The sequence below is a fragment of the Lissotriton vulgaris genome, chromosome 12 (assembly GCF_964263255.1).
Source record: "Lissotriton vulgaris chromosome 12, aLisVul1.2, whole genome shotgun sequence".
In the NCBI taxonomy this organism is placed as follows: Eukaryota; Metazoa; Chordata; class Amphibia; order Caudata; family Salamandridae; genus Lissotriton; species Lissotriton vulgaris.
In genome coordinates this window covers 637109410-637132515 of record NC_141700.1, presented here as the reverse complement: position 1 = coordinate 637132515, position 23106 = coordinate 637109410, and the positions used below count along the sequence as shown (strand labels likewise).

The window sequence follows — 23106 nt, the reverse complement described above, 5'->3', positions numbered from 1 at the left end:
ACTGTGTATCATCGGCAAATTATATTGCCGTGAGCCCTCTACTCTTAGCCACCATCGCTAGTGGCTGGACATAAAAATTGAAGAGGGTGGGACTCAAAGCTGAGCCCTGCGGCAACCCCTGTTTGGTAGTATGGACTCTAGAAACAAAAGGGGGGGCGGCTACCTGGAAGGTCCTCTCTGAAAGAAGGGAGGCAAACCACTCCGGGGCCGAGCCCACAATGGCCGCCTCCTCCAACCGCTTCAGCAGGATCTGGTGCGTCACAGTGTCAAATGCGGCACTGAGATCTAATAAGACCAATGCCGAAGTACGACCCTCATCTAGGGCCCATCTCAGATGTTCGGTCATAGCGAGAAGAGCAGATTCTGTGCTGTACCTAGAACAAAAACCATTCTGAGAGGGGTCCAATATATTGTTATCCTCCAGATAACCTGACAAGATCGAATTGATGTAGGCCTCAGATCTTGGAGACCCATGGCAGGAGGGAAATGGGGCGAAATCTCTCTGGTTTAGTTGTGTCAAGATTGTTTTTTTTTTTAACAGGGGGACCACCCTAGCATGTTTCCATGAGCTGGGGACAACAGCCATTGAGAAAGATAGATTAATCACCTGGCTCAGGGGTGTAATGAGACACAGGTAGAATTTTCATGAATAGGCGTCTTGAGAGGGTCTGTGGGGGGACCAGACATGACCTTGCTACATAGCATGGACAACTCGTCTTGGGAAATTGGCGGGAAAGCGGCCAAAAAGTGCGAAGTGGGTGATCTAGGCACACAATCAGCACATAGCACAGCCGGGAGAAGGATTTATAGATTTTGTCCACCTTCTCCACAAAAAAGGAGGCTAGGACATCGGATTGCTCATCTGTCGATATCAAGGTCGCACTAGGGGTCGTAGATGATTCAAGTTCTTTCAGTATCGAAAAGAAACTTTTGGATGGATTGGTTCTCCTCCTGATCTCATCTGCATAGTAAGTTGCATGTTCCGTCTGGATAGCCCTACGATATATCTCGATCGCTGCCTGATAGGGCCTCTTCAAGTTAGGGTCATAATCCCTTCTCCAGACTCTCTCCAGCCTTTTACACTCTTAACGCAGGGAAGTGAGCTTAGCATTGTACCAGGGACTGGATTTGGGCTTGCAAAGTTTTTGAGGGTAAATATGAGAGGTACCCCTTAACTAGAGTCAAGGGAAATAGGGTTAACTAACCGATGAAATAAAATGTTCCCTTGAACGTAAATAAATGGGAGAAGCCAGAGGGTCAAGGAGAAAAATAATTACAAAATACAAGTATATATAAAGAATTCTTACAATTTATTTGAAAATACAAATGTTAAAAGGAGAGTGGTCCAAAGTGGAACCCACTCAACACAGATAAAACAATAAAAAGTTTTTTTAACATTCAATTTTGGCCAGCAAGATTGAATCACAAGGACAGAAAAGACTGTAAGACATGGAACTTGTGCAATACTGATTGTATATTCGGACTCTATTGTTAACACCTAAGCTATGTGCACTATAATACAGTATATCATCAAAGATGTCGAGATCCTGAATTATACTGGGTGAAGCGTCAACGCGTTTCGGTGGTTTTCCAAATGTTTGTCCACCTTTATCAAGACACCTTTTAATTTCTGTCGAGGTATTGGGGTCAATATAGTTACCCTAGAGGAGTGAACATACAATAAGGTTTGATAAGTACATGATGATTTACATTTATCATGCAAAACACAATTAGCAACTTGACCTGTAACAATTGGTACATAGCTATACGTATATATATATAGACTGTTCTAGTAACTTTTGTACAAACTGTTTGGTTATTCGAGGTGTGCTGTTTTAATAACTGAAATGAAAGGATACATTCACTGTACAAATCATTGTAAATGCTTTTGCAGTATTTTAAGCATAGGATCAACAGTTCTGGTACATACATGTGAAGAAATCAACTATATTCAAAATTCCTCAACGAAGACTCATCCAATTTTAAATGGTTTACTTTGTTCTGAATCCCTCTATCTTTTGGGGGGGGGGGGCTGTTCTGCTTTCCTAGATAGTATATTGGGGAATAGCTTATGGTCTCAGTTCCTCGTTGTAAACATGACCAAGTTCTAAATAGTTTATTATTTCTTTGGTCAACTACCTTTTAGGGGAGGAGCTGTTCTGCTCGGCCGCAAAATTAAATGGTTCACTATATAGGCACAAATTTTTGGGGTGTGGGAATGAAAGTTATCGTAAATTTACATCTAATCATCGTATACCAGATTGACAGACCTAGGACACTCCAGTCTATTCTATCGCTTTTTGTATGACTTGGAAGAGACGTTTACCTTGGAGTCCGTATGCGAGGGTTGAATTGAATTTTTATTTTAATCCATTGTTGGATGCAAATTATAAAACTGTGTGTCTGGGTCGTGCTACCGATATGGTGCTCCTGTGAATCAAAAAATTGTAGAACATGGATAAGGGAAAGAGGGAACTTTACACTAATGTGAGTCTTAGTTTTAAAACTGGTTTTCTAAGAGGCTGTTTAGGCATTGTTAGTCAAGGCTGGACATACCTGTTACTATAGGTACGTGGGCATACAGACAGTTCAGAATTGTTGTGCCCAATGTGTATTGCTGCTCTTCTCTACAGTGTTAAAATCCAGAGGCGCCTAAGTCTTGTCCTTGCAGAAATAGATTCCGTTTCTCTAAACATAATAAATAGAGATCAGATATGGGTCAGTTGGGGACAATGTTATTAGCAAGTTGATATTCTATACTATCACCAAGTTATATAGGCTTACCTAATAATCCGCAAAGGACTGCTCACTTCTCTGGTAACCGTTAGTCTTTAAGTTATAGAACCAGAGGCATTAACGTCATGTCCTCATGTTATAGGAGTCTTTTCCTAGGAATTGAATAGGAAAAGGGGGCCTGGTGGTTAGAAATACTCTGCTTGGTTCAATTACCGCTATTGCCTCAAAACCTAATCTAATGGTGGTGCTTACCTGTTGTTTCACGACGGACTGCCTGCTTCTCTGGTTACTTTATGACTTTTGTTTCTTTACGATAGGTTGTAAGAAAAAGTCTACGTACCTACTTAATGGTTCCAGAATGGACCCTATGCCACTAATTATTGGTCTCATAGGTGGATCAATAAGGTTCTTATGGATCTTCGGGAGTCCATACATCGCCGGGGTAACTGGGTGTTGATTCAAGAGAAATTTGTATTCGTTTTCACTAATGGCACCACTATTCTTGCCCTCACTTAGGAGTTTGGCTACTTCGCATTTTAATTTGCTGAGTTCTTGGAACCTGGATTTCTGGTAGTGTTCCTTGACGCTGAGGAGTTCTCTCATTTTACTGTCATATTTATCAGTATCAAATACGACAATTCCCCCGCCCTTGTCCGCGGGTTTTATTGTGAGTTCCTCAATCTTTTGTAAGTTGTTAAGGGCGTCTCTCTGTACTTTTGAAAAGTTATTGTTCCCTTGTGTCTTTTTGGAAAATAGATTTTTGATTTCTACTTCAACTACTCTCTCAAACACCTCTACATTTTTTGTCTACTTGGTGGGTGCTGGGAAAAAAAGTAGACTTGGGTTTGAACCCGGTGACACTGGGAGGGGGATTATATTCCCGACTCTCGAAAAATCGGTTAAGCCGAATTTTTCTAAAGAATGATTTCAGGTCACTCTCCAAATGGAACAAGGAAGGTGCATTGGTGGGCGCGAAACTAAAACCCTTCTGTAATACTGATTGTTCTACACTGGTTAGGGTCCTTTTGGAGAGATTAACTATAGGAAATTCACCTATCTCCAATATTGTGTGCTCCTGGTGGCTATGTACTCCCTGGAATTGTTCTGAGGTTGTTGCTTCCTCGGATATTGTTGGCGGTTGTAACCCCTTGGGTTCCTGTATCCGCGATATGGGCGCCTGTCTAAAAAAGGTTCACGTTCATAGTTGGGGCCAGCCCTATGTTCATCGGGTCTGTCGAGTTCTTCCTCTCCACTGGAGCCTGAAGACTCTGAAAAAGTTATTCTTTTGTTGTTATTTCTAGAATAGGTTGTGTTTTGTGGATTAGGTCTTTCCCACCGGGTTCGTTTTAGTTGGTATAGTAGTCCTTATGTGTATACGGGTAAACTACCTCAGTAGAATATTTTTCTATATCCTTTTTAAATTTCCTACGTTTTTTGTTTGACAAGTAATCCCTATATCCGTCTGCCTCAAAATTAATTTCATCGAGCTTCTTTTTTGCATCTTCTAGGGCTGGTGATTGTTTGAGTGTTGTTTCAAGTTTGTCTATCTCTAATTTCTCCAATTCTATTAGTTCTTGGGCTGTTTCGATGATTAAAATCCGCCAATCACGGCTACACCGGTTGGCGATCAGCATCCAAGTTTCTATGAATTTGGGATGTCCAACGAACAGTCCTGGTTCGTTTCGAACCTGCAACCCTATGGGGATAACACCCTCCTTTAGGTAATTAATCAGGAATTCGGCATGTAACTCTGTCCTGATGAGTTTCTTTTTTAAGTTGAGGATTTTTATCAATTGGTCGTGGCTTGTATTGTGAAGTCCTTTGGAACCCCCAATTTTGGGGTCCAGATTCATCAATCTGGTATACTTGTCGTCAGAGAACCCAAATGTTTTTAATGTATCCATAATGGGTATCGCGTATATGATGAAATCGTAAATTTACATCTAATCATCAATTTACGATAACTTTCATTCCCACACCCCAACAATTTGTGCCTATATAGTGAACCATTTAATTTTGCGGCCGAGCAGAACAGCTCCTCCCCAAAGGTAGTTGACCAAAGAAATAATAAACTATTTAGAACTTGGTCATGTTTACCACGAGGAACCGAGACCATAAGCTATTCCCCAATATACTATCTAGGAAAGCAGAACAGCCCCCCCCCCCAAAGATAGAGGGATTCAGAACAAAGTAAACCATTTAAAATTGGATGAGTCTTCGTTGAGGAATTATGAATATAGTTGATTTCTTCACATGTATGTACCAGAACTGTTGATCCTATGGTTAAAATACTGCAAAAGCATTTACAATGATTTGTACAGTGAATGTATCCTTTCATTTCAGTTATTAAAACAGCACACCTCGAATAACCAAACAGTTTGTACAAAAGTTACTAGGACAGTCTATATATATATATATATACGTATAGCTATGTACCAATTGTTACAGGCCAAGTTGCTAATTGTGTTTTGCATGATAAATGTAAATCATCATGTACTTATCAAACCTTATTGTATGTTCACTCCTCTAGGGTAACTATATTGACCCCAATACCTCGACAGAAATTAAAAGGTGTCTTGATAAAGGTGGACAAACATTTGGAAAACCACCGAAACGCGTTGACGCTTCACCCAGTATAATTCAGGATCTCGACATCTTTGCTGATATACTGTATTATAGTGCACATAGCTTAGGTGTTAACAATAGAGTCCGAATATACAATCAGTATTGCACAAGTTCCATGTCTTACAGTCTTTTCTGTCCTTGTGATTCAATCTTGCTGGCCAAAATTGAATGTTAAAAAAACTTTTTATTGTTTTATCTGTGTTGAGTGGGTTCCACTTTGGACCACTCTCCTTTTAACATTTGTATTTTCAAATACATTGTAAGAATTCTTTATATATACTTGTATTTTGTAATTATTTTTCTCCTTGACCCTCTGGCTTCTCCCATTTATTTACGTTCAAGGGAACACTTTATTTCATCGATTGCAAAGTTTTTGACCACTTTGCAGGGATAAGAGAATCTAGAGCGCAAAGAATCCAGTCCGACAAAGATCTATCAGCCATGTCTGAGTCATCTGGGATGCTGGGCATTGTTGTGGAGAGGAGGCCATGAAATTAAGCAGTATTGAGTTTATGCCAGGGGTGCCTAAATGAGAGCTTCTGAGACTTCTTTCTTTCAGGCACCACCCCGGAGAGTGTCATTATTTATGTGTAGGATTCGCGTGTTAATGTACTGTATTTTTCTATGCTCCAACCCTGTTACTTCCATCGCCACACCCACACGCTTGTTTCAGGTTTCATCAGGGGGGTGATCAAGTAAGTAGCTCCTTAGTGGTTGCCAAATGTCCGAGGGCGTGAAGTGGGTGGTAATAGTGTAGCATAAAGTTCAAACATGGTGTCGCAGTGATTCATGTCTGAGAACCAGGCTTCGGTGTATGAGCCTTTCCCCAGTGTATGGAGACTTGCCGCTTTGCAAGAGGCATAGCTATTGCAATAAACCTCCGGATAGCCTTTGGTAATGGATGGACGTAACCCAGCAATGCTAGTAGGGGAGTGGGCTGTATATCTTGTCCCACCATAAGTGACACATGCTGGAAGATACCTGCCCAGTATGGTTGTATTTGTGTACAGTCCCATTCGATATGCGAAAAGTCAACGTCTGCCATAATGCACCTAGCGCACATGTGGCGTGCTTGGGTCTATCATAGCCAGCCTCTTCGGGGTGATGTAAACTCTATGTAGAGATTTAAAATGTAGTAATTTGTGTTGGTGGTGGTTCGAAATGTACTGTGATTGTGCACAACAGTAGTTCCAAATGTCGTCAGTTATGGGTATGTCCAGGTCTCTTTCCCAAGCTGCTCACGCTTTAGTGCCGGCCATAGGACGAAGGGATAATGAAAGGCGTATAAGCGTGAGACCAGGTGAGTGCCGTCTGGTGATGCAATAACGTGAGAGCGAGGAATTCTTCCGTCTCCACCTGTCCACTTGGCAGCGTTTCCATCAGTGAGCTTTGGACTCTGTGCAATAAGAACCTGTCCATGTATGTAGCATCCCCATGTGTGGTAAGCTCCGACATCGCGCAAGGTCGGGAATCCTTAAATAGGTCCCCAACAGTTCGGAGCCCATGTTTACTTAATGCTAGTTTGTCAGGACCTCAGTGGTGGGGAGGAACCACTGATTGTCTGCCAGAGGTAGATGTGGCGAATAAAATGAGTCCTTTTAGAGATATCGCCCTAATTTGGTCCACGCCCAGCAAGTCGTTGGTAGAGTTTGGATCTCGCTGGGCGAGGGGGACAGTCCTTATGGCAATATGGCAGTCAGGGGGCTGGGATATATTTGGGAACGCTTGGCTTTGAGGTATTGAATCCGGGCGACCGGGTGATACCAATAATCAGGGAAGTAGGTTTGGGCCACAAGGTACTACAGATAAACATCTGGGGCGCCGAAACCTCCCTCCTCGTAGGACGTAGTGAGTGTGTCCCAGCTTACTCGCGGCTGTCCGCTTGCCCAGAAAAGACGAATGAGCAATGAAGGCAATGCATAGAAAAATTTGGAGGTCAAAGCAATCAGTATATTTAAAATGAGGTATAAGAAGCATGGCAGCACCACCATTTTTAGTATGGCTATTCTGCCAGCTATGGAAAGGGGAAGCTTGATCCATTTATCAACCTGCGTTGAGAAGCGGTCCACTGCCGGTCCACAATTAATCAAATTACTTCTGGGGCATTGCAGTGCAAGTATACACCAAGGTACTTTGTGGGGGGATGAGGGTGGTCCGTGCACCATTGCAGGGGGAACTCAGATTCTTCTTGGGTTGTTGCCGGCATTATTGGGAACATTTCTGATTTAGCCCAAGTTATCACCAAACCTGAATGAACTCCGAAGCGGACTACCTCTTGCAGGAGCGGATCTAGGTTGTCAGCTGGCTTCCGCACAAATAGCATTATGTTGTCCGCCTAGAACGACGCAGTTAGCGGGCCTGTCTGTAATTGCAACCCTCTGTTAAGATGTCGTTGATGTATGTGTCAGGCAAGTGGGTCTGCGGCAATAATAAATAATAGGGGCGAAAGGGGACATCCCTGTCTAGTGACACGTGATAAGGGAAATTGTTGCTTTATTTCACCATTAAGTTTCAATCGGGAGGCAGAGTTCGTATACATGAGGCATACTAGGTTTAAGAAACCCTCAGGGATCCCGAGTTTCTGCATAACCGCATACAAAAAAGGCCACTCCAAGGAGTCAAAAGCCTTTTCGGTGTCTAGAAGAACGACAGCCGCAGGCAGTGTGGGCTCCATTTCATTCATCACAGAGAAAATGGCCTATAGTTTGAGTCGTGGACTGGCCGGGAACGAATCCAGCCTGGTAGGGGCATAGCAAGGTATTTACCAATAATGCCAACCAGGTCGCTAATATTTTGGCGTGTATTTTATAGTCGTGATTGAGTAGTGATAATGGCGATACAAGGAACATTGGTGTGGCGATTTACTGGGCTTGAGTAACAGTGTCACAATAGCCTCCCGCATTGTAGGGGATAAGGACCCATTCTGCAGGGCCTCGTCGTAGACTTCTATCAGTGGGGGCGCCAACTCAATTTGATAGGCCTTATAAAATTCTCCCGGAAGGCCACCTGATCCCGGGGCCCGTCTACTGGCCATCGCCCTGATTGCCGGTTTGATTTCATCCTCGTCAATAGGAGAGGCCAAGAAATCACGCTGACCCTCCTCCAACAAGACCATTGCAAAAAGTGGAGAGGTGTGGCTCACTGGTTAGAGGCGGCAGACCCGAGTGCAGAGAACGGCCCGGGACCAGGGTTCGATTCCCGACGCGGCAGGGTCTTGGACCAGGATCAGCGGACTGATAATTCTCGCATCGGTGCCTACTCCGACCAGGGAGCACACTCGGCAACTCTGGGCATTAGCTTGCCTCATCTCCACAACGGCCCCACACAAACGCCGGGGATGCCTGGTTTCACCTTGGAGACCCCCAGGAGGGACTATCTCACAGGGAAAGCCAGGACGGGTTCCCCAGCGGTCTATAGCGCTACGAGGCCTCCGGGTAGCAGTGCGCTTTACAAGACACAACAATTTACAATTTACAATCTCCTGCAATTAATCTGTGAAGGCCTGACCCACTGGCGTTTTCCTCGTCTTGTAGAGGTTAACTTAATAGGAGAGGAAGGCATCAGTATTATCTGTCCCCTTTGTTAGCTCGGTGCCACTATACGCATCTATACGTGTGATAAACACTGATTGGTAGTGAGGCCGGAGGAGGCGGGCAAGTGTCCTGCCGGTTCTTTCTCCTTCCCCGTATGTTCGGGCCATGGCATATTTACCAAGGTGTTTGACCTCGTGAGATGCCGCTTCTGTGAATTCGGTCAAGAGAGCTGTGCGGTCGCGCAGAGATTATGGGGAGGAAGCAGTCTGTGCTTGTGCGTCCATACTTTTAAGCTTTTTCTCAATGTTCTCCATGTCAGTTCGAATGAACCGGAGTACACCAGTGTGTTTTGAAATACAGACGCCCAGAATAAATACCTTAAAGGCATCCCAAAGCACTAGTTGTGAGGAGACCATACTGTTGTTTAATAAAAAATATTCTCAGATGGCGTCTCCCACTTCACTATGAAATACCTGATCTAACAATGCCGATGCAGAAAAGCGCCATTGTGACCGCTGCATTGGCACTGATGGAAAGTCTATCCGGAGAAGCACCGGGGGGTTATCCGACAGCGTGCGGGCAAGATAGGCAGTTTCCCGCACCTCCAAGAGTAATTGTGGTGTAAGATACCAATGATCTATACGGGCCATGTGCCAAGCTGGCGGAATATAATGGATGCTTCTCTAACTGGATAGGGAGTGCATTTGGACGAAATTATGTGAATGATTTGTAGACAAAAGAGATAGAAAAATGGCACATAAATGTATGTAAGTGATGGCAGTAAGCTAGCTCTGAAAGCCTTCTTGCCCATTGTGAAGAATCGGCATGTAATGATCAGGACAGACAATATGACAACAATGTATTATATTCAGAAAAAAGGTGGACAAACTCAATGCAACTTTTGAAGGAAGCAATGGATATGTGGAAATGTGAGATTCTCAACAGCATTTTTCTCTCTGCAGAGCACATTTTGGGAATGCCCAACAATATAGCAGATTGATTAAGCAGACTTAATGCAGACATCCACGAATGGAAGATAGACAACAATCCGTTACACTTGATATTTCACAGCTGGGGAAAACCTGAGTGGCACATATTTGCAACAGATCGGAATTGCAAGGCCAAGATGTTGGCAAGCATACATTAGATTGGGCAGGGAAGTTTGTGTACGAATTCCCACCAGTTCCATTGATCTCAAGAGTACTGTGCAAGATGAAGAGTGAGATTTGCAGAATGATTTTGGTGGCGTTTGTATGCCCATGTCATCATTGGTGTAGGAGAGTAGGGTCTGCTTTCTATGTTCACCCCCACTTTTTACTTTTGCTTTACTGGTTTTCGACTTTAATATGGCTGTGGGCCTGCTAATCAGACCCACAGCCCAGCTGTTCTGTCTCTAAATTCATACCATGTACTTTAAGTACATAATCAATTGGGAATTGGGTCACCCTTGTGAGCCCCTGTACAGTGTACCTTCGGTACCCAGGGCATAGGTGCATCCAAGGCCTACCAGGGGCTGCAGCATGTATTATGCCACCCCTGACTGGCCATCCACTTTGACACAACTGGCTGATCACTCAGCTGGGGCAAGGTCGTGTAATCCCCCCTTGCTTAGATATAGTATTCCTATATCTAACATTATATATAGACACATATACACCTATAAGTCACTCCTATGGCAGGCCTTAACAATCCTGGAGGCAGAGTGATTGGTTTTATGTGAGATGGTGCTCTAGCATGAGCTGAGCCTGTCTGCAGCTTTTGGAACCATGTCCTTATAGCTGTTCTATGAAATAGCCATACCATATACTCTTAAGTGCATTTTCATCCTCGCGGTTGAATGCTAACTTTGGTTTGGAATACTACCCCCTCGCCAGTTCTGGCGACGGGGATAGCATTCCACCCTTCTAGAGGCAGAAGACATGTTGTTCCTAGTAAAACCGGTTAAAGTTAACCAGAGCCTCAGCATCACAAAATGGATGCTGCTGCCACAGACACAAGTCTGACCTCCTGCTGCTGGGAGTCCTTCCAGCGAGGGAAGCTTGGACAATAGATTCCCTGTCTTGGGAGGTGCTAGCACCACCCCAGACAGGCCTTAGTGTATTGGGGCAAAAAGGCCTATGAAATGAGACACTGCCTGGGGCACACAAGGTGCTCCATGCATAGTCCGGTTGAAACCAGTTGCTGGGGCACTCCAGCCCCAGCTCTGGCGTGAAACTGGACAAAGGGAAAGGGGTGTAACCACCCCCTTCCCTAGTCCCACCCATAGGAGGGACCTAGCAGGAAATCCAAACCCTCAGATTAGTATATAGGTAGGAGCTGAGTCAAGAGACTTTAGATTTATCCTGAACTGAAACTTGAAACAAAACTCTGGACCTTCGACATTCTATTGCAACTAGAAGACTAAAGAATCTCCCTTGTGGTCAAGGAGTGACCACCCTGTGCAAACAGACACCATCCAGCGATCTGCGGTTTGCTTTGTCGACGCTCCTGCCGGAGCCCGAGCACAGAGCCTGATAAGAACAAGCCTTCAAGATTTCCTTGAGCCCGATCCACAGCCACAGCAAAACTGAGACCCGTGGAGGCGACGAGAGACGTGGGACCAGCCATCTTGAAAAACCTGCACCTTGCTACTTGTGCAGCTTCCGAGGCACCCTCGAAGTTGTGCATTAGGGATTAAGAAGCCCCAGCCCGAGCACCATCTACACCGACGCACAGCCCTCCACACTCCACGAGTGCCGCGTGGGGCCTGCTAGTGTTTTTGTGCTCGATGCGTCTGTCCGGTCACTTGCCCGTTGGCTAGCGGCCTCTGTGACGACGAACCTACGACTTTACACCGCTGGCCTGGTTGCTCCAGGCTGGCCCTTGCTTCCCTGAAAAGGAGAGGCCCATCAGACCTTGCTGGTCTGCAACAGAAGCCATCTTCGATTCCTGCGTGGGTTGCCCTTGCCAAGCCTTGTTGACTCCAATACTCCAATCCGGAAGTCGACATCGCAGACAGTGAGATCCTTCGTGGGACAGTCCGTGCCCAGCTCCTGGTCGTCGTTGACACCTCCTGGTCCATGTGGCTGCAGAGACAAGCTTCACGACATCACCTGATTGCTTCACGACATCGCCTGGTTCCTTCCTGGTCACTGGCTAGTGACCCAGACTCTGTCCCCTCTGCTTTCAGGTACTCTTCATCCTTGATCCGCCCTTGGATCCAACCGGACACTTCTCTCCTGGTCGCCTGCAGCATCTTTTCACAGGTCTCTATAGGAATCAGCGACAAAACCCGACACACTTTGACACCTATGCACCCGGCTCCTGTGGGTGAGGTAACGCGAGTACTCAGGTGCTCCTGTGGGTATTGACTATCGTAGTGTCCTAGCTTTCAGTGGCTTTCTCCTAGTCCATCCGGATGTGTCCTAAAAGAACTAGTTTCCAATTCTTTCATTCCTATTGTATCCTTATGGTAACTCGCGTGTGTGTTAAGACACTGCACACGCCTCCCGTGGGCCTCCTGCTTCCTAACCTTTGGTAGTACAGCGTAGCCCCAGTGATTCCCTAGGCCTATTTCTTGTTTGTGACGTGGTTCTTATACCACTATTTTAGTGTGTGGTTTTACGTTCCCCTGAGGGCTCTACTGTATATTGTGCAACTTATTGTATGATAATTAAGTATCTTGTTATGTGCTCGTGCCTCTGACCTCATAAAGAGTTCAGAGGGGTTGTGTTAGTAATAAATACATATATATTTTATATATAACCTGCGTGGCGTCCTTTCATTTGGTATTAAAGGGATTACATATGGTAAAACAGCTGGCTTTACATGCCCTCTGAAGTTTTAGTCTAACACTGCTTTGTCCATGCTACCACTAGGATAGCTAGTCTATAAGGTTGACTTTACAACCATCACCATAAGGGTTGTTTGGACTGATACAGGGTGCCCACTAGAATAGTGGACATCACATATTAGAATACAAGATGTGATGCAAAAATCACTGCAAGGCGCGCATTTTCACATGAAACTGGTGGGTTTCTTCAAAGGCTTATGCAAAAAATGCAAAACAAACTTGCTTAATTGCGAATTTATTTCATTCCAATAGAGGGAAAATTCATCAGGTTTATTCTTGAAATGTATCCAACATAAATCAATCTTCGCATTACTTGATGCTTGCCCAATGCATTTCGGGTTAAAAAGATGTAACCCTTCGTCAGGGGCCTAAAAATGAAAACATACAAGACCATAACTTTCAGGAAAAAGAACTATGGGGTCATAATGACCTAACCTATACAAAACTGCTATTGTTGTGCCTGTGGCCAATTCAACATTATCAAGCCTCAACGCTGCAATTTACATCAAAAGGAAACTGACACGTACTTCATAAAACAAATATTGAAATAGAAAGAAACTGACACTGTAAACAATCGGTGTACGCTAATCAAGTGCATAGTGAGAGCGAGTAGAATACTCTAAGCGTGTGGTTTGAAAGAAAGCTGTGGATGCGAGGAAGGGTGGGGTGAGAGCCTAACCGTAAGGCGGACTACGTCAAAAGGAGAGAGGCTTACCGCAATAGTAACGGGTGGTCGTCTCAGTGTTCCGAACGCGGAACCGGTCCGATAAGCGGAGGACCAATAGGAAGGTTAGATATAGGTATGTCAGGGGGTCACGTGATACGGGTACAAAAAATAATTACGTAAAACGAGAGAAGAAGCCAAAACTTAATAAGGATAGCAATAGAACTAGGGTGGTGCACCACAAAAAAATAGTAGCGAAGAATAAAAGGGAATTCGCAAGCTTAAGACGCGCGAAGTAGCGTGACGGTTGTAGATATGTAGATATGGTGAATTTGAGTTGAGTGATTTGGTGGTTGTTTTCAAGCCAGTGTGTTGCTATTGCTGATTTCATATTTTTTGTCCGAATATTACTTTTGTGCTCTGATATTCTCGTCTTGATCTTTCTTTCTGTCTGACCGACATAAATTTTGCCACATGGGCATTTGATGGCGTAGATCACATTTTTAGTGTCACAAGTTCCTGTATATTGTAAATCAATTTTGTGACCTTTAGTTGGATGCATGAAAGTATTGCCAAATCACTCAACTCAAATTCACCATATTAGAGATACTCCCGCAACGTCCAGACATTGACCCAACGAAACAACGACTACAAGCAGAATTTTACTGGATCAAGAAACTGAATTCCCTCCAACCAGCAGGGATCAATGATCGAATTGAATTCTCATGTTTCCTGTAACCTAAGACACTCCATACGGCTATATGAGTGACCCCCTACTCCTCTATGGATGATCCTAATGACTATTTTGAATTTGTTACTCCTATTTTTCTAATGCAATTTATTGTCTTCCTCATGTAATCCTCACGTACCCTAGCTTTTTGTGCTAGTACATCTCTATCTACATTCATTGATTGCCTATGTTGGCATTCCGCCAATCACGGATCTTTCATGTTTTGTGTTTTTTCACTCCTATTTTTCACCACAGTGCATTATGCTCATGCTATTTCTTTTCACCTTACACCCCCATCTTCAGATTCGTGCGTTTCCTGTGTATGTTGCACTTCTTCCTAGTAACCTTGCACGAGCCTTTGTTTACTTTCCTTCGTCGTATCACGTGACCCCAGCGCACCTATTAGAATACACACAACCGTCACGCTACTTCGCGCGTCTTAAGCTTGCAAATTCCCTTTTATTCTTCGCTACTATTTTTTTGTGGTGCACCACCCTAGTTCTATTGCTATCCTTATTAAGTTTTGGCTTCTTCTCTCGTTTTACGTAATTATTTTTTGTACCCGTATCACGTGACCCCCTGACATACCTATATCTAACCTTCCTATTGGTCCTCCGCTTATCGGACCGGTTCCGCGTTCAGAACACTGAGACGACCACCCGTTACTATTGCGGTAAGCCTCTCTCCTTTTGACGTAGTCCGCCTTACGGTTAGGCTCTCACCCCACCCTTCCTCGCATCCACAGCTTTCTTTCAAACCACACGCTTAGAGTATTCTACTGGCTCTCACTATGCACTTGATTAGCGTACACCGATGGTTTATGGTGTCAGTTTCTTTCTATTTCAATATTTGTTTTATGAAGTACGTGTCAGTTTCCTTTTGATGTAAATTGCAGCGTTGAGGCTTGATAATGTTGAATTGGCCACAGGCACAACAATAGCAGTTTTGTATATGTTAGGTCATTATGACCCCATGGTTCTTTTTCCTGAAAGTTATGGTCTTGTATGTTTTCATTTTTAGGCCCCTGACGAAGGGTTACATCTTTTTAACCCGAAATGCATTGGGCAAGCATCAAGTAATGCGAAGATTGATTTATGTTGGATACATTTCAAGAATAAACCTGATGAATTTTCCCTCTATTGGAATGAAATAAATTCGCAATTAAGCATTTAAGCAAGTTTGTTTTGCATTTTTTGCATAAGCCTTTGAAGAAACCCACCAGTTTCATGTGAAAATGCGCGCCTTGCAGTGATTTTTGCATCACATCTTGTATTCATGATTTAAGGCACTACCTGGCATAGTGCGACAAGGAAACGCGCCCAAACTAATTGAATTGGAATAATTCAGTGAGTGCACGGAGATATCATAACCTATGACATCACATATTAGGCCAACTTCTCACAATTGGTATGCAGATTTATGTGAGTTGAGCATAGACAAACCTGTGCAGTTCAAGCCAGATGTCAACTAACTCTCGAAGAGTGAGGCACTAATACTTCACCACCTAACAGCATGGCTCATCATTCCTGAGGAGTGTAGACAAGGACTAAAGTGAGTAAGAGCTACATCAACGGTTAAGACTTGTAATCTGAAATGGAAATGATTTGTAGTATGGGAACAAGCAGAAAATTAGATCCTCTAAAGATGGCGCAGCATTCATTCTTGCCCTGTCTGTTATATCATTTGAGGTTAGGATTATATGTCTATTAAGGTCCACTTGCCTGCAAATTGAATATTTTTAAGGTCTTCTAATCAGACAGTATTGTATTTGCAGAGAATAATTAAGCAATTTATGAGAGGCTTGTTTAGAAAATTTCCACCTGTGTCTAAGCTGGCTCCAAAATGGGAGCTAACACTGTGTTGACAGCACTGATGAGGGCACCGTTTGAGCCTCTTCATAAAGCATCCATAAAAAGTGTTAAAATAGAAGGCTCATTTGGCAATTACTTCAGCTCTTAGAGTTGGTTATTTGCAAGCTTTAAGTTGCAAAGAACCATATCTGTACTTCTCAAAGGATAAATTGACATTAAATTCAAGCTCAGCTGCAGACCAAACTCTGCATTAATTAGATATTAAAAGATGTTTAAAATGTGATTTGCAGGCTACAGATACCTTTAGAAAAATAGATCAGCTTTTGACATCATTTGCTTCAGGAAAAAAAGGCAAAACAGTTACTAAACTGTCAATTGCAAGGTTGATTGTTTCATGTATTTCAACTGCACATAATTTGCTGAAAAGACTGATGTCCAAATCAGTGAAGGCACATTCGACAAGATCTATTAGCGACATCAACTGCCTTATTAGCAGGAATTGACTTGAATGACATTTGCAAGGCAGCAATGTGGAGGACGGCTCATACTTTTGTGAAGCATTTGTGTATTGATGTGCAGGCCAAAAAGGAGGTAGTAGGGGGTTGAAGTGTGATCAGAAATATTTTCTTATAAGGTAAGCCTCATTCCCACCATCCTCTTTATTAGAGTTGGTATGTGGTACTGTTTTGTTTATCTGAATTCAAGCATGTGAATCTATGAAAGATGCAATGCTGGAGAAGGAATAAAGTGACTTGCCTGTAACTCCGGTTCCCCAGTGTTTTGCATCTTTCATATATTCACATTTAGCCCACCCACATCCACTAGTCATAAGGCTTAATGTTATGATTGTTATGTACATACGATATAGAAAATTGATGATTGGAAGCCTCAGGCAGGGGAACAGCTGGGTAAGATGTTTTCTGATTGGCTGAAGGTTGGATCATATATAATGACGTGAATAGGGAGGAAAGGTTGTGATGTAAGGTCGTGCAACTGGGTGAATGGGTACATTGCTGCGTTAACATCGTTACTGGGGGTCCCAGTCTGATGACTGGTATGAATTCAAGCATGTGAATCTATGAAAGGTGCCATTGCTGGAGGATAGGAGTTATAGGTAAGTAACTTTATTCCACCTCCTTTGCCACTCTTCAGTATACTCCTAGACCTATGGACATTACAGAAGGACGACTACCTTGTTCCCCAGAGGACTGCCATGCTGCTTGAAGACTACCTTTTTCTTCAGAGGACTTGCCAGCTGCTGCCAGTGGACGGCCTTGCTGCTTGAGGCCTGCCTTGCTACCCAGAGAACTGCCCTGCTGCTTGAGGCTTGTCTTGTTACCCAGAGGACTGCCTTGCTGCTTGAGACTTTCCTTGTTTACCAGAGGACTGCCTTTCTGCTTGAGGCTTTCCTTGTTTACCAGAGGACTGCCTTTCTGCTTGAGGCTTTCCTTGTTTACCCGAGGACTACCTTGTTCCCCAGAGGACTGTCCTCCTGCTGAGACCGCCCTTGTTCTTCAGAGGACTGCCCTTCTGTTGAGGCTTGCGGTGATCTCTGAGAAGGAAATCTGGAACTGCTCCCTTTATTCCAGGCTTACCTGAGTGACTACAAGGATCAGTTGGCTGACCACATGTTCTGAGCTACATGGACATAGCAAGCTCCAGGGGGCCTCCCTGCAACCGCATAGCTGCCCTGCTGCAATTGAACCTGTCCTAGCCCTACAGACCTCTGCTGGAGTGAGTTCCTGGTCCCCAAGACGTGCCTCCATAGGTCCTAGACCCTTTGCTGGTATCAGTTGAGCTCCTCCTATGAAATCTTGAAGTTTTGAACTCTGCACACCAGACTTTGATAAGGTAACTGTTTCATCAGAACTAAACTGGTCACTATGTCCAACCCACACTCCATCACAATCAGCCTAAGCTTGTAACTTTCTCCTGGTCTGGCACTACCAGATAGCCATAGATAACGCTTGCTGCTATTTTTACTTAAACCTTTAAAATTGTATATATCTAATAGAAACTTCTAGCTGCAGAATTCTCACCATCGAATGTTCCCCAGGTGTCAGACTAGACCCGGAAAAGCTTGAGCAGTGCCAGTAGGTGCCATTCATTGGTTCAGCATTGACGCCGTCTGCATCAAAAGTGACATTGTGGTGGTTTTATAAGCACCAACCCTGCATGCTAACATCAGTTCCTTTCTTTCTGCGCCAACAACATGGATCCGTAGAGCTACCTCGGCCTCTTTTTAGCCAATGTTTTTTAAACGTTTGCCATAATTCCATTTTTGAGCTTGTTCCTAGTGTGCTAGGAACATGTCCCCTGTAAAACCCTCTGGTTGCAAGCCTTGTGGGGATTGTTAGTGTTAGAGGTCGGTGTCGGATCCCCACTTGATTTGTCTCTGGTGCCTGGGGTTGGGGCGATCTGCGAGTGGGCTCTAAAGCCCCTGGCAGCACAGCAAAGGAAGGTTCCACTCTGCTTCCTTGGATGCTCTCTAGGCAGGTCCAGGACTCATCCTCATGGACCGTCGTCATTGAGATCCAAGGTCTTCTTGTTGAAGTCTGGTAAGTCTAAAATATTTACAACAAGGGGTGGTGAGGGACAGAGTCTCTGAATTAAGCAGAAAGCTCTCTCCCAGTCAAGAGATCAGGGCTAGATCCAACACCGTTTTTTAGCTCACTGCACCATCCCAGTTTCAGAACCTGGCTGTATGCAAATTAGTCTGTTCCTGTCCCAGTACATGATGGGAACAGGGCAAACCAAACTACAAAAGCCAATTCTTACACTGGGAAGGAAACAAGCTCCCGGGGACCGGTTTCTGGCATTACAGCCGTCTTCGGCCCGGTTTGCTTGAATCCTGATGGTGCAATGAGCAAGGGTCTCACATCTGAGAATACCCTTCCACGCTTAGGGTGGACAAAAATATTTACAACAAGGGGTGGTGAGGGACAGAGTCTGTTCATCACCACCCCCTTTTCTGAATCGTTTTTGGCCACTATAGGTGTGGCAGGGTATACTCAGACATGAGTCCCTTTCTCACTGCTCCATCAGGATTCAAGCAAGCCGGGCCGAAGACGGCTGAAATGCCAGAAACCGGTCCCCGGTAGCTTGTCTCCTTTCTGGTGAAGAATTGGCTTGGTAGTTTAGTCTGCCCTGTTCCCATGATGCACTGGGCCAGGGACAGACTGATTTGCATATAGCCAGGTTCTGAGCTGGGATGGGGCAGTGAGATAAATAACGGTGATGGATCAAGCCCTGATCTTTGGACTGGGTAAGAGTGGTCTGCTCAATTCAGACACTCTGTTCATCACCACCTCCTTTTCTGAATCGTTTTTGGCCACTATAGGTGTGGCAGGGTATACTCAGACATGAGTCCCTTTCTCACTGCTCCATCAGGATTCAAGCAAGCCGGGCCGAAGACGGCTGAAATGCCAGAAACCGGTCCCCGGTAGCTTGTCTCCTTTCTGGTGAAGAATTGGCTTGGTAGTTTAGTCTGCCCTGTTCCCAGACGTGAGTCCCGTGCTCTCCATGCCACTGGAATCAAGCTATCCTGGCTGATGGGGGCAGAAAGTCCGAAACCGGTCCTAGGATGCTTATTTCCAGTCCAGGGAGGAACTGGCTTTGCAGTTCGGGCTGGACTGTTCCCATGGGGCACAGGGTCAAGGCTGATTTGGCTATGGCTGGGTTCAAACTGGAATGGCATGGTGAGCGAAAAAACTATGGATTTGGGTCCAGATCTCTGTACTGGGGTGAATGTATGACATTGTTCTGCATTCTGTCCATCAACTGTTGTTTTTGCATTTGTCACCCCGTGTGGGACGGTTATGCTCAGACGTGAGTCCCGTGCTCTCCATGCCACTGGAATAAAGCTATCCTGGCTGATGAGGGCTGAAAGCCCGAAACCGGTCCTAGGATGCTTGTTTCCAGTTGAGGGAGGACCTGGCTTGGCAGTTCGGGCTGGACTGTTCCCATGGGGCACAGGGTCAAGACTGATTTGCATATGGCTTGGTTCAAACTGGAATAGCATGGTGAGCAAAAAAACTATGGATTTAGGTCCAGATCTCTGTACTGGGGTGAATGTATGACGTTGTTCTGCATTCTGTCCATCACCTGTTATTTTTGCATTTGTCACCCCGAGTGGGATGGGTATGCTCAGACGTGAGTCCCATGCTCTCCACACCACTGGAGTCAAGCTATCCTGGCTGAAGACGGCTGATAGCCAGAAACCGGTCCTAGGATGCTTGATTCCGGTCCAGGAAAGACATGGCTTGGCAGTTCGGGCTGGACTGTTCCCATGAGGCACAGGGTCAAGGCTGATTTGCATATGGCCATGTCTGAACTGGGGTGGTGTGGAGTGCAAAAAAACGATGGATTTCGGCCCAGATCTCTGTACTGGGGTGAATGTATGACATTGTTCTGCATTCTGTCCATCACCTGTTATTTTTGCATTTGTCACCCCGAGTGGGATGGGTCTGCTCAGACGTGAGTCCCATGCTCTCCACACCACTGGAGTCAAGCTATCCTGGCTGAAGACGGCCGATAGCCAGAAACCGGTCCTAGGATGCTTGATTCCGGTCCAGGACAGACATGGCTTGGCAGTTCGGGCTGGACTGTTCCCATGAGGCACAGGGTCAAGGCTGATTTGCATATGGCCATGTCTGAACTGGGGTGGCGTGGAGTGCAAAAAATCGATGGATTTAGGCCCAGATCTCTGTACTGGGGTGAATGTATGACATTGTTCTGCATTCTGTCCATCACCTATTATTTTTGCTCTAACCATTTGAGACACACTTCTCCACTGGGACTGGCAGTGCTCTGACACATATCTGCTTAATAACATGAGCCTTATTCCTGCCTTCCACATGTCTCTACTTGCACTGCGTTGTTAATCTTAATTCATGCATGTGAATCTAGGAAGATCCAATGCTGGAGTAGAAGAAGGTTAATTGCCTGTAATTAAAGTTTTCCATTCATTCTTATGTGACTTGCCCTGCCCTCCTCACCTTTCGCGGTGCTCGAAAATGATTTACTCTTGAAAAGCTTTAAAATCAGAAGCTGATGAGCCTCTGAGGGCAGTTGAACTCTCTCACCACTTCATTGGCCAGAGATCAGGTCGTGTAATGAAGTGGGTAGACCACAAGTAATATATGCCTGTTTTTATTGTTACTTGAGTGTATATGTACACTGCTGTGTACACATTGACCCCTGAAGGTTCCCAGCTTGACAACAGGGAACCATTCAAACATGTGAATCTATGAAATATACCAATTCGGGAGAACAGTCGTTGCAGGTCAATGTCTTCATTGACCTGGTCTGTGTTTTTTCTCTATTGCTCGAGTACCCAAAATGTATAAATCACTTTAAACCTAAATCTTCTGACTTTATTATAGATTTCAATCGCACCTCGGACAAATGCAGCTTTGGGATTCGCTCAGATCCTCCCAAGAGAGCAGCACTTGTTCACCAAAGAGCAGCTATTTGAAAGGATGTGCATGGCTTTAGGAGGGCGAGTGTCTGAGGCCATCACATTCAACAAAGTCACCACTGGTAAGAAATGTTCAACTGGTAAGAAATGTTCACCCTAATCATACGTTGTCAGACTACAGGATATATATATTTGCTTTTTTTCACGATGAGCCACACTATGTGTCAGCCTTTCAGAGGTCAATTTATTTTTCTAGGCTCATATGATGAATCTGAGTATCAGTTTCAAGCCTGCATTGCAGCATTTAATGTGCAGGAAGGTGGAAATGTCTCAAGAAAAGAAAATGCAGTGAGATATTTCATTGTAGAATGAGCAAAAGGATCCCTCTACCCATAGTGCATCGTACTGGCTGTTTCCTTGAGAGAGCCTGGTCTTTTTACTAGTACATGTGAGGACCTTCAGAGCACATGTGATATTTCACATCTCAATTTCCAATAAAAAAATAAAAATCAGATTTTTTTTAGCTTCCTATAGCTTCATGTGACATCTTTCAACATTTTGTCTAACTGATTTTGTCCACAAAATTTGCCTTCTCTTATTGAGGAGTGCCATCATGTGGCACAAAAAAAAACTGGTGTTAGACCCCCGCAAGGTCAGCGGGTAGTGTTTACCAAACACTTGTGTGTTAAAAGACTGACACATGTAAAAAGATGTCTAAAAGGACCTTACGGGACCACAAGGGCATCAGGCTGAGGGGGTCTCATAGAAGACATGAGAACAGACGAAGAATAAAATTAGAAGTCTGGAGAAATTATCTTCTCATGCCCTTCATAAGAAAACAGCTTACTCCCATCAAAGCCACTGGCAAGGAGAGATCCAGAGAAAGGAGATCATTGTCAAACATTGACAACTTCATTCTTGACGTCATTCTGGCTCAACATCAAAGGTATTGAAGTCAAGGGCCTGAGCCCCTACTTGTTCGTCATCACACAAAGGCTCAGTGGCTTTTAAATGATGTTTGGAACCTGAAAGAGAAAAACTCGAGAAAAACTCCTCACTTGATGTCAAGACATTGACATCATCCAATGTCGACGAAGACTCACGTCACTGCTGACCGCATCATATACTTTGTCGACATCGAAGAAAAAACATTGTAGACGGCGTACGTTATCTCCGTTCATGAGACTACATTTACCACTAACCATATCTGGCACTCCATTTCCGTCAATTGTCTCTTTGAATCACTCAATTTTTACATTCTCCATGACTTATACCGCTGGAACAACAGGGTGTGGATACATAGTTTTTCAACAACTTCTTTAACCACTACGCCTAAAAAGAGAGTAGTGACCTTATCCATGCCTCCTCCTTTTACAGCTCGACCAATTTCACCAGACCCCCATCCACTACCATTACGCAATTACAACTAATCATTCCATTTGAGGATTCACTACTGGAATCTTGCAACCTTTATATTTTTCTCCAAAACTAGTGTTGAGACCTACTGTCCGCTTAGAAAAAGGAAACCATATCCTCCATGATCATTACCTCACCAAACTCTTAAAAAGGAAAGTCTTGCAGATTTCCATCAAGATCAAGGTCACCTTATACAATCTCAGATGGTACCACGTCCTACACAGCAGCAGCATCATCGGCGGCATCTCCATCGCACACCTCTCCAGGAGCTGACGTTTCCACCTTACAGGAGGTCTTAGCCAGGGGTACTACTAAATTAAACATTCCTATAGAGGCTCCA

The 23106-nt window shown here is 44.4% G+C and overlaps 1 protein-coding gene across 1 annotated transcript in view; it reads left to right on the top strand.

The window, feature by feature from the left end:
• The window catches only part of SPG7 (SPG7 matrix AAA peptidase subunit, paraplegin), a 263297-nt gene that overhangs the window by 218483 nt on the left and 21708 nt on the right, over positions 1-23106 (top strand). Inside the window, exon 14 of the mRNA XM_086945796.1 lies at positions 21316-21472. Coding sequence (XP_086801922.1) covers positions 21316-21472 — 157 coding nt within the window. The remainder of the gene's footprint in view (positions 1-21315; positions 21473-23106) is intronic.